This window comes from Cyrtonyx montezumae, unplaced genomic scaffold, assembly GCF_038088225.1.
Source record: "Cyrtonyx montezumae isolate F1298 unplaced genomic scaffold, pur_monq_1.0 scaffold_8, whole genome shotgun sequence".
In the NCBI taxonomy this organism is placed as follows: Eukaryota; Metazoa; Chordata; class Aves; order Galliformes; family Odontophoridae; genus Cyrtonyx; species Cyrtonyx montezumae.
Genome location: NW_027072089.1, coordinates 30,745,709 through 30,766,733, shown reverse-complemented (window position 1 = coordinate 30,766,733; position 21,025 = coordinate 30,745,709). Strand labels below are relative to the sequence as shown.

General features: G+C 37.2%; 1 protein-coding gene across 1 annotated transcript in view; it reads right to left on the bottom strand.

The window, feature by feature from the left end:
- Positions 1-21,025, bottom strand: part of NCOA2 (nuclear receptor coactivator 2) — a 184,002-nt gene that overhangs the window by 63,548 nt on the left and 99,429 nt on the right. The window contains exons 4-5 of the mRNA XM_065752777.1: positions 11,234-11,335; positions 10,159-10,331 (exon numbers count right to left, since the gene is read on the bottom strand). Coding sequence (XP_065608849.1) covers positions 10,159-10,331; positions 11,234-11,316 — 256 coding nt within the window. The 5' untranslated portion in view covers positions 11,317-11,335. The remainder of the gene's footprint in view (positions 1-10,158; positions 10,332-11,233; positions 11,336-21,025) is intronic.

Below are 21,025 nucleotides of genomic sequence, written 5' to 3'. Positions count from 1 at the left end.
AGAACACCACCACAGATCTTTGGGAAGGTTTTAATATCTTAAGGACCCCCTGACTGAGCTTCAAGGAAAGAAAGAACATCAATGCCCATGAACATCACAGAGCTCAAGGAAATGAAGAGTCTTCTTACACCACAACTCCCAGTGAAGCTGAATTACATTTAATAACAGCTTATGGACTGGCTTCTCAACATGTATCACTGATAAAAGCTTAATGGGCATCTTTACAATATACAGTATGCAATATTCTTGACATCAATCATTGTAACTCAACATTTTATCAGTAAATTTTGTCACATTCCCTATAATTATTTCATTATTTCTTAGTGCAGCACTAAGAGAAAAAAACAGTATTGGAGAGACAAGGAGTGAAAGGAGTAAAACCATCACAGCTGTGGTGATGTTGGACGCACCACTAAAGCTGCACTGAAGCCATGAAAGAGCACAACTGGGGTAGAAAAGAAAGAGAAAATACAGAATTATTAAAAGGAGAGAAAAGAAAACAACAAGGGCTGAAAAATAAAGCTCTTCAAGAGAAAAGGGAGAAGTAGGAAAACATAAAGAAAATCCATTCTACACAAATTATCATGTTTGACAGCTGGTCAGGGAGTACCATGTTCAGAAAAGTCAAGGAGTATATGAAAAATAACTAAAGGTAGAAAATTCAAGTCAAACATTCAAATATTTCCTCCACTCTAAGAGGGTAGAAGGTTTTGTAGAAGTCAAGGAAGACAGGAAAAATATTATGTTATTGGCACAAAACGCCTCTATATTTTTCCACGCAACACCAAAACAAACAAAACAAGAAAAATCTAAATGAGGATCCTTCTGAGTTTTCCGACCTATATTTAGAATTTACAACCTTGACATCTCTTCCTCCACTTTTTTCATTCCCAAGTGAATCAATTGTTATATTTAAGCACACTTCCTCTTCCATGTTGAACACAGGCCTGGACCTAATGTGACATAGGATAACCCGTCTCTGGAAGACTTCTTTCAGAAGGATCATGGGAACTGCAGGTTGTTCCAAGTCTTTCTAGGAAATCATGTCTCAGAAGAAAAAATAACCAGTAAAAGGTTGGTTCTCTTCGTACTCACACATCTTCAGATGACAAGGGACCGCTATGAACTGCCTAGCCAGACCTTCCTAATAGAACCCAAAAAGTTTTACTAAGTGATTTCTGCATCATGCCAACAAGTTCCACTGCATTGCAAAATATGCATTTCAAAAGATATTCAAATATGATAGGGAGGGTTGATGAAACTCACCAAATTCTCCATTAAGTTGCTTCAAATTTCAAATAACTTTCAACTCAGAATTTGCATCTCATGTACGAGTTGACTTTGGCCACAGACTGCAGCTTTTAGGCTGCATACTGCTTCTGCCTGTTAAAGAGTCCTCTGTGGAAGGCACAGTGCACTGCTCCGTTTTGCCTTGTATCAGCAAAGTTTGCAGGGAAATGCCTTTCTGCTTCAAGATGAATGGAGCCTAAATCAACAGATATAGGATACTGCTGCTTGTTCAGAGGGACCCATGGATACTGTTTTAGATAACAAGGCAATCTCTGGAACATCTCCAGTTTTGGAGTATCTGCAATTACATTTACTCTGATTTTTTTTCTATTTTAGCAGGACTTAAATTTATTTATGCACTTTCTATACTCTTCTAACTGATCCTCTCTAGAGAAGGAAGGCCTGCCTTCAGAGGGAGGAGGAAGAGAATGTGTATTTGTATGTGTGTGCTGGGAACATATTACAGCACCCACTGCCTTGTAAAATGCATGCAGATGTGCCAAGATGCTTTAATAACAAAAGGAATCACAAGGCTTGTGTGTCTTGGCTCTCTAATCATCTGCCTAAGGATGTTCAGTAGGAGCTCCAGTGCACATCACAGAGAAAGCAAATGAGTGTTTGCCATGTCATCTTTCAAGCTTCAGTCTATACGTTTTTCCTCCATTGCACACTGCGGGTTTTCAGAAAAGAAACCAAAACCTGAAATATTAGCTGTTTTCCATAGCCTCAGTAATTTCATTTGCAGAGACCCCCATTTCTAACTAACTTGCAGCTGTCCATATACAGAATCTTTGCAGAAGTAAGAAAAGGCATGAGTTAGAGCAGATGCAATTATCTTGTTTTCAGTTTGAACACAGAGCCTTTGATCGATACCTCTTTAACGTGCTGTGAATCCACATATTGTCAAGATTCAAAGACAGTATGAAAGGCGTTGCACTATATTGTGAGTAAATATTGTATTATTACTTTTCAGGCCACATTCTTTAAAAAGAAAAGATAAAAGCCATGTAAAACAGGCTGGGCTCCTTTTAATAGATTATCTTATTTTGACTGAAGTATCATCACTACTCTCAGTAAATTAATTCACTATTCCATAAATTAAGCTCTACAGAGAAAATCAAGGTAACACGAAGCTTCCTTCCTCATTTACTTTCTTTGCATGATGCTGATACTGCATGCACTCATCTAAAGCACACAGCGGAGTATGGTAAGTACCTTTCACACTGCATATTCCAGCTCCACATCTTTCCTGTGCTGTGGCACCAGGCCTGGGCATAGTACTTTGATACACATGAGATGAGGAGTGGATCTCAGACAGTGCAGCTTCACCAAGAGCAGATTGTGCCTTACCAACCTGGTGACCTTCCACAGTGGAGTGATGACACTGAGGGACAACTGAAGAGCAAATGATGTCATCTACCTGGACTTGTGCAAGGCCTTTAGCATGGACCAATGCCACATTCTTATCTCTAAATTGGAGAGAGATGGATTTGAAGTGTGGACAATTGGTGGAAAAAGAATTGGTTGAACGGCTGCAGCCAGAGGGCTGTGATCAACAGATCTATGTCCAGGTAGAGGCTGTTCACAAATGGTGTCTGCCTGGGGTCCATCTTGGGACTGGATGCTCTTCAACATCTTTATCAAAGATAAGGGATCAAGTGCACTCTCAGCAGCTTGGCTGATGACACCAAGCTGAGTGGGCTCCTAATCTTTCTTCAGCATCCAAATGTAATATTTCTAATGGATCAGATACCAGATGGCACAGCTGGTGGGAAACTGTAGGCTCAAGAATTCGGTTCGAATTTGAGTTATGTATGTGAGCCTAAATTTCTGTGTTTTATTCTTTTTCAAATTTAGGTAGCCTCCAAAATCTAAATTTCAGGAAGAGATGTCTCTACCTTACTTATATACTTCCACTACACTCTCAGAAGTAAAAATTCATATTGACAACTATTAAATTAACAAAAATAAAAATGAAATGAAAACACTCCTTCAAGAAACAAACAAGCACTTTAACCAAATCTCCCAAAGCATGTGAGATTTAGCAGAACCACCTGAATCTTGTATAGGATTACATACCTCTTGAACTGCAACCATCTTTGCAGCTTCAGAACATAAAATAAACAACCATATTTCACTAGTTGTAAATGATTTTCTCACTTGGTCACTTAGAAGTTATGAAATAAAATAAAACAAAAAACAAGGAAAAGCAAAATTCAAGTAGGATACAAAACAAACACGTTTTCCTGTAACACCTGCCAATAACTATTTCTAATTGAAATACCAGTGAAGACTGAACATTCAGTTCCTCTACAAGTTTGAGCCACAGCCTGGAGTCATAGCTTAGATTTCCAGTTTAAAACTTCAAGAAACTTATCCCTAGAACATCCATCATCAATGGACAAGGCACACGACTTTTCTACAGAAAGGCATCTCTGACAACCAGAAATGCTCAACAGCTCCAAGGCAGCTGTAAGACAGACCAAAGCTCAGTCACTGCAGGCTCTTGGCCTCCTGGTGGGCCTGTAGCTGTGTAAGAGAGGAGGCCCCATCAAGCCTCTGTGAGGAAATAGCTCCTCTCCTACTCTGACAAACTGGCCAAATAAAAAATATGGCTCAGCTGCATAAATACAAATGCCAGGGGAACAGGAACAGGAACTTGTGGCCACGATGAGGGCTGAGATGGGTGGAAGCAGTGTTTTAAACAGCTGCCTCATTTCCTGTGGATTAGTCTGCACCCACATATCATCATCCTTAGGATCACTCTATTATTGCTCTTAGTGAGGAAAAAGTAGAACACAAAAATCCTAAATCTCCTGCTCAGATGACAAATAAACAGTCTCATTAACTTTGGGGAACAAGATTGTATTTATTCTAAACAAGCAGATAAAACTCTAACCGTGACTAAGGGAGCAAAATATGACAACAATCCAATAAAATTTTGTTATGTGTATAGGTATCGTGCTGATTTCACAATTTTGATTAACGGTCTGGTGATTATTTTTCCCTGTTTTCCCAAAGTGATAGTTTGAGCCCAGCATAGACAAGCTACATGCCATAAGGGTGCCTTCAGATATTCTGATCATAAGTCATATAAGGAAAATCACAACAGTTTATATAGAAAACGATTATCATAACTATATAGGATAGTTTAAATGTTTTAACTTTTATATAGACAAAGCCTATTATATAGACAATGAGTCTATATGATCTACAACTCCACTGAAATAAGCAGACCCCAGGAAATTTCACACTTGGTGAGTCTGCTGTCTAGTGACTACTTGTCATCCAATCCAGAAGAGAAACTGACATTTTGCATTACCTAAAAACATCCTAAATTCTTCACTGAATCAGCAGTTCTCTGGAGACATGCAAGTATTAACTCAACATAATGGGATATTTAGCCATAACGCTTTATGATGTACAGAGGAAGATCAAAGCCATCTTCAGCACATCACTCTCAGCTGTAGGTAGTGGAGACAGCAAAACAAATTCAGTAATAGATTTTTTTTGTAAATGTTCTGCATAAATTGTTTCACTTCACCATACAAATTCCTCTGGCACTTAATTCAGCATTAGAATCCTACCAAGCCAGATGTGCAGCACATATAACCAATAATAGCCATGCGGAGCTCCTTCAAAAGAGGTTCAAAAAGTACTAATTGATGTATATGATGGCATTGATTTTAACCTCCTGACATCTCACATGCAATGAACTTAGAATAATCTCTAATTATAATACAATTGACTACCTGAAATACTAGCAAAGCAAAACAAACAAACAAAACAACAACAAAACAAAACAAAAAAGAAGATTTTAGTATACATACGTTCTCATAAAAGCCTGATTTGGTAAGATACTTACACACAAAACTTCCAACTTATAAGTAGTTCCACTGACTTAACAGGGATTATTCATGATTAAATTTAGGCAGTTGCTTAAATAACTCGTGAAGCATGAATCTAAATTCAGATCTGATAAATTCCAAGTAGCAGCAGCCAAAGTAACACCTCATTACACCTTTAAGACCATGCTGTTTTCCTTTAGCAAGCAATTTTACTTGCATGCTGGTGCTGCATGTAAGAAATAGTATCTGCTGGAGCAAACCAGCAGTGATTACAAAGTAGTAAGTGATTACAAAGTAGTACTGCTATAGGGAAGCAAAAACTGGTTTTGCTATCATAGGTGAAATCAGCAAAATAAAATATATATGATTAACAACAAGCCTTTTTATTTTTAATTCATACAGATCCCATAGCTCCTGCATGTCTCTTTTCATCAACTAATATTCCTTCTCCCTGCGGTGTTCAGCTTTCACATGGTGACTTGTTCTGTTCAAGGTCTGTCTTGTAAGGCTATTCTGAAAACAAGATCTGACAACTCAAAAGTATAAATTAACATCTAGACTGATAATCGCCACCTGAATATCTCTTCGCTGTACACTACTGAAAATCTGATGCACAGAACACAAAACCTTTCCAGAAACCAGGCAGAAGTGAAAGCTGGGCTCTGCAGCAAAACAGAGTTGACAGATCAAATTGCATTTGGGGATACTCTGGTACAGTAGGTTACATCCCACTGAGAATGAATTTCAATAATGCAAGTGCGTGTCATCCTTAAAAAGGCTCCTGAAAGTTAAGAGAGGTATGGAAAATCAGAGAAAAATAAGAGATGCAGATCTGATATTTAATAAAAGGTACTCAGGCAAATTGAGGAAAAAACCCTGGTGTTGTACTTGAGGGTGGGCCACGTTCCCCAGCACTCCCCCCAGAAAGGTCAGAGGAACACAGCTTAGCTAGAGAAACTGCTGAAGGAGCTAGAGGTGATCTTCATTGTCCTCTGGTACCCAGTGCACTTCTGATACCCAGAGAAGAAGGTAAAAGCAGATCTAGATAACGAAGATAAAGAGGTTTCAAAGACTGAACCAGGAGATGTTCAAGCAGTGAAATATAATGAATACTCTCTGAAAATGTGAGCTATTTACCAGCTGAGACTGATGTCAGCGTGACAGGTAAAAAAGATCTTTAAACTAAGGGCAAAGGTTTAATTTTGATACAGTATTTAATAAAGGAAAAAAAAATCAGCTAAAGGAGGATGTAGCAACCTAAAACAATAATGAGAAAGAAAAATAAGGAGAGAGTCAGTCAGAGGATACAGTTCAAGGAAAGGGCCTACTATAGGTACGAAATCAAATAAGATCGCTGTGAAACAGTTCAACTGATTATAAGAAAGCTAATTATAGCTTCTAGGTTACCGGGCAAATAAAGGAACATTTGTCCCCAGAGGTCTTTACACTTGCCTAAAACAAGCTCTTTAAATTAAGCATGTGCAAATATGAACTTAATGTGCTTGTATACATGTGAACACTATGCTATAAATAAAAAAGGCTAATTTTTTAAATGCAAAATTCTCAAATATCCAATAGAAATATCAGATTAAGATTTACATGAATTGAGCTTCTGTTTCATCTTTATGCTAAAAAACATTTTCTAACCTCCACTGGACAACAACCAATGTGTATGAGATCACTGTAAGCTAATATGGTAAGAATCCTCAGAAGAAAATTAAGCTTGCTTTTTTTCTTTTTTTTTAAGAAACTGATCTTCATTCTCCCAAGTACTATAAATGTTTCAGAATCCAGATTAAAAAACTGCGTGCAATGGTTACATCTTCTGAATACTTTTAATTCACCTAGTGAACTCAGTTAAATGCATATATGTATGATGTTGCTTCCAAATTGAAATAAAATGAATCATTAACATACCACAACTAAAGAATCTTTGAAGTGCATACTGTGAGAAAGTATATAATGATAACAGATATAGTATTGCAAATACATTTTTGCATATAAAATATATCCAGATAATAAAATAGTAAATTACATAGTATTTCCGCAGCAAAAAAAATCTTTTGTCAGCTTTTTTCAGCTACCAGCCCAGTGAGCTTGAATGAATCTCAGCCTGTACTCCTCCTTTCCTCGTTTTCGTTCCTAGAACCTAGAATAAAGCCTCCTTGTCAAATCTCAGTGGCAGCTATAAAACCTGTTGCCTTCAGTGGCTTTACAAGGTATTTATAAATGACTGTGCTTTTGTAACTAATTAAACCTTAATGTGTGATTCTATTTATATACAGAAGAAAATGTGCCGAAGAATTTTTAGTATTTATTTACAAAACTAAGCTCTTTAATAAGACTTCTAAATAATAAAACTGAAATGAGTTTTTACTACTTTACTTTTGTCTTTGAACAAAGACCCGCTGTGTAGAAAAAGAGAGCAACCCTAATTTGCCCATGTTTGGGCTGAACCACTCAGGACTTTCAGAACCTTCAATTTAAGTTTTCTCCTACGGTATTCAGTGCAACACTAAAATAATAAAAAAATAAAATAAAGGAAAAAATATCCTAAATGTAAGACAACATTATTTTTATATCCAAATCTCTTGGAACTTTATGGAAGTATAGTATTATATTTGCTATTTTGCTTTATAATATGTACCATTTAACATAATTCATCATTGTAAAGGTCTTCAATCATATAGTATGCAGAAGATGCCCTGGCAGTGGAAAAGCTGCCAAAAAGACTTCTAACAACCTAGAACTTATCTATTAATCATTTAAATACATAAAGCACAGGATTCCCCACGTGAAGTGATAAAATCTCTGCAAAACAGAAGACAGCAATAGCCATATTTTCATTGTCCCTTCAATGCATTTCCTTGATTAGGTTGTGAACAACAGGAGTACTGTTCGTCAAGTCTGAATGTTTACTATATGTGAGCTGCATTTGTTAACAAAGTGCCTGCTTCAGAACAATGTTGTATTTCAGAGTATGCTGTCAGATGACTTTTTTCTTGAAAGGGAAATCCTTTTACATTTACAATAACAACAAACAGATGTAGCCTATAAGTAGAAATTGATATCATTTTAAGGGGTTAATTTGAAACACTGCAGTCCTCGTTTCTAGACCCTAAGATGCTGTTGGGATCACTTTCGAGGCCTCGTTGTTTTGCAATGCCCCCTAGAGAGGATTGAGGTCTACTTTATATCAGCTATGAGTTTTATGGAAAGAGCCAGCTATCAGGCAGACTCATTGTACTCAGCTAAAGAACCTCCTGTAAAGATCAACATCATGAAGAGTTAAGTATCTTCGCTGCTCAGCAGCCACAATCCACATCCACTTGTTGAAATAAACATTCATTGCTTGTCTTTAGAATTTTACTTTCAATCGTTTTTGCAATAAAATGTTATGAGCTTAGAAAATGATGTGTATGTTCCATTTTGATACATTTCTGGCACTACTGTTAGCCCAAGACAACTTAGGTAATGTGGATGTAATCTGATGCATGTGAACATTTTATGACAATATGAATACCACTTTAAAGAAAGCTGACCAATGAAGCCAAATTACTTTATAGTCGATTGTCCACACAAGATTGTCCAGAGGTCTTTTTAGAGAATTATTAAGGGGACTAGCGGGTCTCTCTGTGCACTCACTTCCTAGGAAAACACAGTTCTGGTGTCATTTGGAAAAGTTTCTTCCTTCTGCCATCTCAGGGAAGGGTAAGAAGAATGAGCTCCCTGGCAACAGCAAAACAAAAACTCAAAATTGAATGTGAAAAAAGGAAGAACAAAAAAAACCCAAACCAACAAAACAAACAACAAAGGGAAATTCTCCTAATATGAGGCATGGGTAACTTCACCTAAATAAAAAATTATGACAACCCAATCAGCTTTACAAAAAGAACAAACCCAGCCAGAGGAACATTTCCAGAGATTAATCGAACACTGACACGTCAGAGACTTCCAAGTAATTTGACTCTTTGCATTTTCCATTTAACTTTGAAGAGGCTGATATCTGGGACTACTGATCTACTTATCTACCTGTTTTAGAAATAGATCTATGTCTAAATTAAATGAGAGATAATCTCCACTTTTATAAATTCATGAATACAATATGGAAACTATGGGATACCAAAAAAGTGAGAGATATTTGAAAGTGAAAAAAAGTGCAAGTGTTTGAAAACCAAATAAATACAGCATGTAAAGAAATTCCCATCTTCTTTTAAATTAAAAGAAAATCAATATGCACACACTTTGAAGAACTTGAACCGGTCCCAAACACCTGTCGTGCTACTCATGCCTGTCTAGATAGACCTGTGCCATCAAAAACACATCCAAAAATTTCCAGTTCCTAAATTTTTTTTTTTGCTTTAAATAGGAAATACAACAAAAGAAAAAAAATACAAAACTAATCTTCTAGACAAAGAACAGGAAGAAAACTGTCACGTTCTCTGGTTTACACGTATAACAGGACCCTATCTGGAGATTAGAATAGCTCCTGATCTATTGTAGTTCAGGATGTGATGTCAGAATTTAGGGGACATGGACCATTTAGGCCACAATATCTATTCATTTGAGCAAAAGAAAGCAAGAGAGGGAATGCAGAATACTTTCATATCCCATGCTTTCCTGGATTATTCCTATTTCATGTGGAGTCATCATCCGTGTAAGAGTATATCAGTTCTCTTTTTTTTCCTTGCAAACTCATCCTGCTAATTTAACTTTTGTTGAAGTACAGCTGATTTCAATCACATCAGATGCACACATCAGTCTGATTGACCTTCTTTCCCTGTAGGCAACTTCTGAATTTTTAGAGAAGGTTACTTTTTAAAATGCTGAACATGATACTTAACACACTCCATTCACATTACCTTACAATGTTCTTAATAGTGATTACAACAAAAAACAAACAAACAAGAAAAACCACTTGGAAATTTGCTGAAGAAAATCTGAAGAGGCTGTTTGTAAAAAAAAAAAAAAAGTAATAATAAGCATGGAAAATATTTAGTCAGTAAATTTGATTTCTTACCTTGTTCTTTTATCTGACGAATTTGCTTCACAGTTTCTTTCAAGATTGCACATTTGTCAGGTTTGAAGTTGAAGTTGTCAATATCATTAAAATTTGCAAAAATCAACTCTGCAAGTTCTTCTATGTATTTATTCTCTTGCTCACGATTGCGTTTCTCAGTGCTTCTTTTAGGGCTGAGAGAGGAGCATAAAAACATTGTATTTAATGTCAGGTCAACTGCTTTCTGGTCAAAGATGATTTTAAATGGTTTGAGAGTAATCTAACAAAAACAGAAAGAACTGCCTTCTCTCTCTACAAAAATATAATACACATGTTACTCAAACAGAAAGGTTTACTCTTGAACAAGCAAAGCAGCATTAAAAAAAGACATTATTTATTTTTCCCTGTAGTCATGTTTTGTTTCAAAAGAGATTTGGGATATGAAGTTCAAAACAAAGGATTAACTGGGGCAGTGGTCACATCTGAACATTTACAAGTCTGCTTCCTCATGTTGTTGAGAATTCAAGGAACACCAAGCAATGACAGTGTATGAGGAAATAAAAAAGCTTGGAAAGTGAAATCAAACAATTCATGCTCCCTGCATCTCTCTCTGAAATTACACAAGGTCATAATAAAATAAGATGAATGAACAGTTGCAGTTCAAAAATTATTCCAGTGTTGTTAATGTAAATTTTATGAAACTCTGAAATATTTTTCAATTTTCTGATAATGATGTACAAGAGTGGTGGCAGAAAAACCCTCTTAGGAGGGTAGTATGAGTGACTGAAGACACTCTGCAGCGATTAGCCAAAAGATGTTTTCACATTGCTAACACACGATCACCCAAATTGCGTATTTTGGCACTACAGTGGATTAATAAAAACACCAAACAAATACAGAAAGGAAAAAAAAAGTAATTTCCAGCTCCCACCCTCCATCCACAACGACATAGAATTACTGAATCAGTATGGCACTGACCCCTCCTACCTAGAAAGGCAGTTCTGTCATTCTCTAAGGATTATGAAAAATAAGTGCTCATTTAACAACTTTTTCTAATTCTTTTTCTTTCAATGTCCTCAGATGTAATTTGTCTAACCTGGGTCCAAGCTGATCAGGATCCTTGCGCTTTCTTGACTCTGCCCTGGATGGGTCAGAGGTATTTTCTCCCATCCCACTCATCTTGAACACATATCAGCAACTGAAAGGAAGAAAATGCAGGGAAAGTGATACGGTCGAACAGTCATGAGTTCTTCTGCTCATATTTCTAAGTCTCTTGTTCCATTCTCAAGTTTTTACTTTGCAAATCGATCACTTGAAATAAGAGTTTGAAAGGTACCAATAAAAATACCATGTTTCTGATCACACAGAACGCTATACAAAACTCATCCAAAACAGTATTTGCGGTGGGCAAGCAAAGCATTCTCATCTCTTTCATTGTTACCAGTTCTATAGGAGAAGTACATTTTGTGCCTGAGTTGTTGAATTTTCATGGCAATTTTGCAAGGCTGAATGAGGAAAGACAAAGAAAAATCCATAGCACTACACAACAAGAAAAGCAACAGAATTGAAATAGATGACATGAAATATATCACTGCTACACGAAAAGACAATATATATAGCTTTGGTTAAAAATCAAAACATGATGTTTGCACAAGTCCATGTACAACACAGGAGAAACTGAACATCTGTTAACACTAGCGACCACTGAAGGACTGATAAATATTTTATACATTGAATCTAACTCATAAGGAAAATAACTTGCCAATCTATCATGTGTTAAAACAACACAGGCTCATTATAATTTGTGTGATAAACAGCCCAGGGAAATCCTGCCCTGCTCCTGGCCCCTATTGTCCTGTGCACCTACAAACACATGGAAGTGGTCTATCCCAGTTTACACATTTTTCAATAAACAGCAATATTCCAGAGACAGAAAAATGCTAGAAGAAGGCACAGAGCAGACCTGAGCTTTCCAAGAGTAGACTTGCCACAACAAAGGGCCAACCTGCACCTCACAGGGCATTCCCAGCACCACACCAAATATCTACTCTGCAGATTAAAGCACCCGCTGAAGCCACCAATGCAACCTGTGTCACACTCACTGCTCTTTGACAAACACAAATCTTATCTGATTTATAATCAGACACTTGTGTCACCCTTTCTTACCTAAATGCAAAACTAGATGTATATGTTTGTCTGGTTGGTAAAAAGCTAAGCACTTCCTTGAAAAGAGGTGACTGCGCGAGTATGTAACAGTAAAGAATGAAGGAGGAAAAAATACACTCTTAAGCGTGAGTGCCAAATTCTGTACCTGCGACAGGGTGACAGTGATCATTGTGGGTCCCTTCTAACTCGGGATACTATATGACTGTATAAAGAAACTGTGACAACAGCAGCAGCGGAGTTGTGAGGAGCCTGCAGTCCCAGACTCGCAGGATGGCCCTGCTTCAAAGACTAAATTTTTCGGACATAATAGTGAGAAAAAAAAATCATCAGCATGATGAAAGCTGTACATTCCAGAGATCATCTGATCTCCGAGCAAGACTCAGATTGTGGTCTAAATTTCAGAAGAAAAATGGGTTGGGGAATTCCTTCATTTCTTATGCCTCCTGAATATTACCTGAAAAGTGCTGATCTGTTGAGTGCTTTTCTAAAGAAAAGTAAGCATGGAGACTCACAGAAACCTGTCAAGCATTCAGTCGCATTCAGGAGGAACACCTCTCTTCAGTCCCCTTTCCTCCCTAGAGGAACAGGAACAGATATCCACAGTTACTCTATCTAATCTGCTAGGCTTACTTCAGAGGGACCTTCATTTTTGCTAGAACCCAAGTTTTGCCACTAGCTCCACCAATATGTAGCTCAATTCTTCCACTTAGGCCCATGCTGTTCTGTAGGAATTCCCCTACTTCTCCAGCATCTTCCTCTGGAGAACACCTTAAAATGAATGTCTCACCATAAACATCTAAACTTTCATCTTTCTGTATTTAGAGGGAGCAAAGGTGGTACCATTATACAAAATTAACACCTTCTCCCTACCTTAAATGCAGGCAGTCATTCCAAGCAGTTTTTATTTAATTATTTTTATTATTATTATTTTTAATATCTTTTTTTATTTGCATTTACAGGCCAAAACATCTTTTTCTCAGCATCTCTGTCAGTCTTTTCTTAGAATGAGTTACCTTTTCCTTTTTACTCATCATAAGGTTTTTCTGGAAATCTACCACCCACAACAACGTCTTCTGCTCTCCTTATGTCTACGATAAAAATTGCATTCAATATCTTCACAGAGTTCTGTAAGATCTACAGTTCCTGTATATTAGGTGCCTGTGCTCTAGAGCAGAATGTAAAATCCTGAGCTAGGTGCCTTGTAAAGTGGAGAGCCTGAGAGATGATACTAAGGCAGACTAAAAAAAATCTCACAAGCCAGCCAAAATGAAAACCACTTAGTACAGAGCACTAGTACAGAGCACTAAAATCAAAAGGATGTGATCCCTAACATATCCTAGGATGATGGATTCCTAGGGAGATTAGAGTCTGGCTGGAGTAAATAAATTCCCACTGTTCTCTTGGGATTTAAAAGCCAAAATGCTGAATTGTCATGAATTAGGACAAATGAGAAAGAATCACCTGATAAAAAACATGGATAAACCTGCATCACTGCTCTTCCATAATACTAAGTACCAATGACGACAGAGATGGAGATTGAGTTCTTTGCAGAGGGATTTCAAGCCTATATTTTTAATCACGCAGAACAGCCCCCTGAGGTGGCTGGATATCAGCCTGCTGGGGCTGGATATTTATGAAGCCGAGTCAATTAATTAACTCTTGCAGTGCAGTAGGAATCTTTAAACGTGTATTCAACTCATAGGTAAGTAGTCTGAACATTGCTTTAAGGAGCAAGGTGTTAAGGTTTGACTCTCTATGGTGAGGAGGGCAGCTACCCCATCTTCTTTCTCAGCAACGACTCTAAATTTAGCAGAGCCAAAAAGGTGAGAATCCACCTGATTTCATCATTTGTTTTGAAACAAACAACAACAACAAAAAACAGCAAGCCACAAAACAACAACTAAAACCAGATAATTAAGGTTATTTTATTTTTTTTTTCCCTGTGTTCTAATTCATGTTCCAGATCTATGCATGTTACCAGCCGAAAATGTCCAGGAGATCCAGCTACCTCCATGACTTTAAGAAGCAAATGAAAGAAAATGAGGGCCCAGTATTGGGACATGTAGAACTACAGGAGCAGCCATCTGGAATTTTGCAAGTGAGAATGATAACATTCTAAATAATTTAAAATTTAAGAGTTTAAACATAAGAACAAACATTTGTGGGTCAAGATCAGCTAAACTGCTTAGAGCAGTTTTTAGGTGCTGTCCTCTTTCCGTACACATTAATTTACACATCTTTGAACTTTCTTGGTTCTTCAGCATTAGTAATAGTTTAAAAATGCATACAAAAAAACCCAAAACCATAACAATATGAATTTAGACATTAGCAGGATGATGTAGGATCTTTCAAGGTTCTTCTAATCCATCTTCCTGAAACACACAGAATAACTCTCTTGGATAACAAAATACAGCTTCTGAACTTGAAGACTAGATTTTTCTAGGAAACGAAAATTTAAAACTGATGCCACTGAGAGCAGAATGACAAGTTAGAGGCCCAAAGTTTTACTCCAATAAACTTCCCCTTTGGGCAACTACCTTAGATTAGAAAGCAGCATTGATCTTGCTTCTCTTATCTTTTTATACATCTCTGCAGGAATTTCCAGAAAGAAAGATAAAGAACAGTTCCATTCATTCAGTATTCCAGAAAAAAAAAAGAAATGAAATATCAGCTTTACCATATGTCTTCTGAAACAATCTGCAGCAAAAATCAAGAAAAACTGGGTAACAATTACTTAGCTCGGTATTTACTAGGAAAAGAATTAAGTCAAACTGGGAAATAGTAAAAACAAAATCAGAAGTAATCACTGAATAGATGATGGAGAGAAGGACAAATACTTTTGTTAGTGAAAAAAAATTACAAGATGCTATGTCAGATAATGAATCAAAACAACATTTATTTCAAAGAAACTGTTCTACAAAGGGAAGTTAAAATGAATGTCTTGTAGAATTAGCTGTCATGCAACATCAGGCACTCTTTTATGGTATAAAATGTTTGGAAGTTGAGCTGCACTCCAAAATACAGTGGGATTAACATTTTGCCCACCTGCCCTCACTGGTGGTTGCAGATTATTCAACTACACATATAAATAGCTGAAGAAGTATTTACATATAGTTGAAATATACATATATATATATTTCCACCTGTGCTATCAAACCCCCTTGCAACAATAACTAAGCAAGAGTTCAGCTTCTAATGCTGACTCAGATACCATTCAAAGTTTCAATTCCACTGAGCATCAATGAACGACAGAGCAACGGAAAGACAAACACATTCACTGCACCATTTTTATACAAGGAAGTAGATAATTAGAGAAACAGCATTATTGTTACTAAAAATACCTAAGAGCTAAATTTAGGCTCAAACAGATGTCCTGTTTGGGACAACTCTGGTAAGTAATTAATAATTTTGCATTTATATTTAAATATAAATATATATATATATATAAATATTTTAAAGGTGCATTTTTGCCACTCTCCTTATTTTGCTGCTGCAGGACTAAGCATCCAAAATAATTGTACATTTCAATTGTTAAGTATAAATCCCAACACAGAAAATTAAATGAACGACCTCTTGGACAGTGTACGTTAGTACTGACAGTCAGTGAGACCTATTCAGTTTCCACCAGATGTCGGGCGATTGAAAAGAGAGCCTGAAAGAGGTTTCAATTCATGTTTTTCTTGTTATCAGTAACAAAACAAGTTTCTGCTCTCATTGTGACAGCACATCCGCCTTCACATCCTCTGCCAGCGACTGCTCTAAGTTAGAATACACAGAGAGACTTTTCAACCTGATTATGAAGCAGTAGTAAACATGGTACTTTACAAGAGAGCAGTCTTAAATACCATCAAGGAGCACGGTGCATAGAGAAAACCTTCAAGCACAGATCCTCAGCATCAATGAATCCAGTTAATCATCCAGAGTAAACGCAGAAGATCATGTGCATTTTTATCTCTTATCAGTGCAGGCCATCTTCCAAACAAGGCCTGTTAAACTGACAGATTTATTATAAGCCCAACAAATGCAGTTGAAGAATGAATGAGGATTACACCTCCAAAGCTGCTATTTCAATCTGAAAAGTAGCAAACAAAAGGTGACGTACCATATAGCAGGCAATCAGGTAGCAGTACCAGCATACAGTGAGTGTAGACACAACTGCTACACACAGAAGCAAGGTATTCAAGTTTCTGTTTTGTTGAGTAGTAAACAGCAAAGAAATACTCAGCTTCCTGGCCAAAAAAATTACAACTCAATGAAAAATTTGGCTAAAATTTTCTCTAACAGCCCAATTTACCAATATAAACAGCTCATATTTCTGTGGTTGATTATAAACTGAAACATACGTCCATTATATATTTGTTCCTGCTAAGTTCTCATGATTAGAAGCTTTCGGTCTCAGTTTCAGTATTACTGATGCGCCCTGTATACCACTAATTTTGGAAGAAGCCACAGTGAAGTTGGAAGTCACATGCAACTCGTGATTCTTCACATTTTTTCTTGCTTATAACCTCTTTTTCATTCAGTGCATTCCTCAATCTGAAAATATTTAATGCTGGTATATGCTGTAACCTTCAGCTCCTTTGAAGAAGGCAATAATGGCAAGCACTTGCTAGCAACTTTCCCAGGCCTGTAAAGGAAGTCAGTGTCAAGGACAGGATGAGATCCTAGACCAGAGTCTGAGCCACTATAGCCTAAGGACGACCTTGTATTTGTGACCAGCAGCAATCCATGAGGGTGCTCTGAAATACACTCTGATTCCCAGCATTTGCCACTGAGCAAAGTGTCAGAATCGCCTCCAGCCAAAGGAGCGCGCCTGTGTCTGAGCAGCTCCACATGTGGCTGGGGATGCTCAGACTCCTCGGGTGCTGACTGTCCCTTGTACTGCTGCTCTGACAAATCCAGAGGCAAGTAGAAAAGGGTTTGGAAATGAGTAAAAAAATATATATATAAAAATAAATATTCACCACTAAAAAGCTTGATGGGGAAAATAGGGAAAAATCAAATCGAACCATTGTTCTTCATACACACCTCAGTGTAAGCAAGCAACGTGTTCTACAGTCCGTTTCTTACACCCATCCATCACTCAGCACATGGAACTGGGACATACCCCAAAAGAAACAAGACCACTCTGCCAAAATAAGCAAGATGGACAGGACCTAAGCTGGCAAGATTAACCTCATATTAAAAATCCTAAGTAATTCATCCAGAAGTTTGTCCTTTTGTTTTTCTGAAAGTCCACATCTGCTTTCACTGGAGATGAAACTGCCTACAGTCTTTGTCACTCTACAACAGTCACATACTACACAGTGAAAACAGGACAGTTTCTGTGAGGAAGGTAGTAGTAGTAAGTTGAAAAACTCAATGGTTATCCTTAAAGGGCTTGTATTAAAATCTGATAGGCACCTGTGGTTTATTTGGCAGTAGCCTTTTCTATCTGAAAATAGTACTCATTACTTCAAAGATACAAATTCATTTGGAAGTGAGGCTATTAGAGGTAACATTAAAATGAGATTTATGGCAATATTTACCGAATGCTGCTTCATGCTTCAGCTCCACACACTGGAACATAATTTATTAGAAAACACAACTGGGCCAATATGTAAGAGAACAGAACACTGGCTCTGACACTTACCACTTGTATTTCTGCTCAGTCTACAAAAAGGCATAACAGACTATAAACAAATGTTTAAGTGGAAGGCTCCTTCCTCAACAATATTTTTTCTCTTCTGTGTAATGGCTTCAGAGTGGTGTTATTAGTGACAAGAAGGCATATTCCATTTGCAGACTGAAAGCCAATAACGCTCATGAATTTTTTAGCTAAAAGACACGTCAAGATGCCACTGCAAAGACCATCTAATAAACACATTAGGTTTCAAATGGGCAGCAGCAGCAGCTCTTTAACACACGCTCCAGCAATCGAATAAATGGCTAACATTAATGTTCATTGTTACAGGCTGGTATTTAACATGACTTTCTTTAAAATACACCTAAATCTGAAATATTAACAGTTGTTTTTCTCTCAGATACTCAAAACGATAGGTTTCAGAAACCTGCAGCTCCACTTCAGACCTCACCAAGACCTCCTGGCTGACAGCAGCACTGTAAGATGGCTCCTATCTTCTTCATTCCCGTAGGTGAGGTCTCTTAATACAGCCAGTCACTGAGCTCCTTACAGATTAGCCTACGTCAGCCACCTTTAATACACGCACGAACAGCAAGACAGGGATTTAATAGGACAACATAGTAAAATATCTTAAGAAGAAATTATCCTTTTAACCCAACGTACAAAAGTTTTGCTCCATTTCTACTTTCAAAAAGGTCTGTTTTCACTTTTTTGACCTGTACTACCAGATGTGGTGCTATCGAAAAAAGCTTCAAGCCCCTGCATCATAATTTCATGTTTGATATTGTACTCCTTTCTCACTATCAGGAACTATTTCTGACTCTTGATACTCGATGATAAATGAAAGGTAGCTAAATGCCAACGTAGTTTCCATTAAAACATCACATTAAAAAACAACAAAATCACAATGCCAAAACATTACTTGTGATATATGTCAGTCACTCTTCCATCCTTTTGTTTGTAAATAAAGGAAGTAAAGGTAAATAACAAAAACAAAAAAACCCAAACCCAATAAACAAAACATCCTAAATCTTTATAAAACCATTTAATCTTCTAGTTTGCATTTGATACTCATCAAAAAATGTCTGCCAAAAGAAAAAAAAAGAAGTATTACGACTGCATGAACTTTCACTGAAAAAGGAAAGGACAAAATTCTTACATAGCAAATTTATTTAATATATATTATTTCCCTTATACTTCACACCCATTAATAATTTTACTTAACAAACTGTTTCGGAAGCATAGTATTTTAAATCTACTACAGTCTGAATCTTTGTGAATGCCACAGCTGATAAATAAAGCAATATCTAACAACATAGAAAATGTTAAAAGAAACCTTGTGTTTATATTGCCTTCATTTCTACATGAAGGCACTACTACAGCAGTTAGTTAAGCTTGTTTAGACTGCTACTGAGTCCTTTTTGCCAATATCAGTTTCAAAATGTATTTGTCCACTTAAACCCCTGTGCCAGCATTCCCCCCAAGAATATGATGAAGGAGCAAAGGGAAAAAAAAATGGAGAGGAAAAGGGTAAAACAATGGTTCTCTCACAAATTTTAGTCACTTTGTGAAAATTCAAATCCAATACATTTTTGCAGTCTCATAAATATTACTGATGTGCAAGTATGCATTACTTACATTACCAGAAGCTTATACAGTTTGGTGTTATTTTCATGATCCGTATCTTAATAATGAGAAAAACTTAATCAAAATAGATGAAGGCATTTATGCATCTCCATGTCACGTGCATGCCTATATTAGGATTTAACTCAAGATAAATTCCTGTCAAATACCAGCCTGTTTACTTTAGATAAATACAATTCATTAATAAACAGCAGAGAAAACTGTTTTCCTTAAGGGTAGAAAGAGAAAAGCAGAAGCTGAGATGGAGACACCTCCACGTCGGTTGTACAGAATAGTATATAAAATTATCCAACCCATCATATTGAAATCAGTTCTATCACTTACCAACTTCAAATGCAGTGACTTCACATTTCAGTCCTCCCAGTCACCTGGATCAGCTCAGCATCTCTGCATGGCTACATCACTTAAGAGCTGTCGCTCAGATACACATAACACAAGCATGCACAGGAGCCTCAGCAAGAGATGCTTATTCTGCAGCCCACTTTTCATAGCTCTAATCTGGACCAAAGTCAAATGCATCCATATTCAATTTAAATATATTTTTTGTATTCAGCTGCACAAATAGCCACAGGTGTAGGAAAGTTAACAGCTGCCCACGAGGTGAATTTGACTTCGTGCCTGGGCCCCCTGCTCTAGATGTCCCAGTTTGAGCCAGTTGGACCCAGAGGCCTGTTCCCACCTCAGCCTTGCTACGGTTAGGCGATGCCCTTTGCCAGTAGAACACTGCAGCTGAAGTTCAGTACTTTGCATCGCTTCTTTACCTTATAAACCTAGTATAGCTAGTATGGTGATTAGCTCAGCCATTGCCTCTGCTTTTGAAATGCTTTTAAAGCAAGGAAACTTAGTGCCCCTCACAGAAGAATGTGGCTTTGCTTGTCTCAGTCCTGATCTCAGGCAGTGCTCTCGTGACACTCCTGTCACAGTCCCAGGTGACAGTGTCATGGGAAGCAGCAGCCTGGCCTCAGCCCCATGCCCTGTGCTGTATCTGTTGTGGTAGGTGGCTCCCTTCAGCAAGTGCTTCTTGAATCCAACAGCAGTATCCTCCATTCACATCAGCAACAAGAGTTCAGAATTCTCTTTTTCTGGTAATTATTCAAAGAGCAATCTTGTTAATATGCACTTTAAAAGTGCACACTAAGTTGACTGCATATGCAGTATTTGAGTGCATATACTTGAATCAGCTGCCAACATGCAGAAGTACACTTCCTTTTCTTAATATAGATGTATGTTCAACTCTTGTCAAAACATTGAAAGCACTATGCCCATTGTTATTAGGCTCAGCAATCCAAACTAATAGACTAAGTGATGTCAGAGACATTCAGAAGTGCCATGTGAACATTTATTAAGTTCTAGATTAAAAAAACTTGATAAAAGTTTAACGTTCAACAGCAGTCAACACACCCTAAGTGGATATGTTCTCAATAGATGTGTAAGTGAATCACTGATCTGTGATCA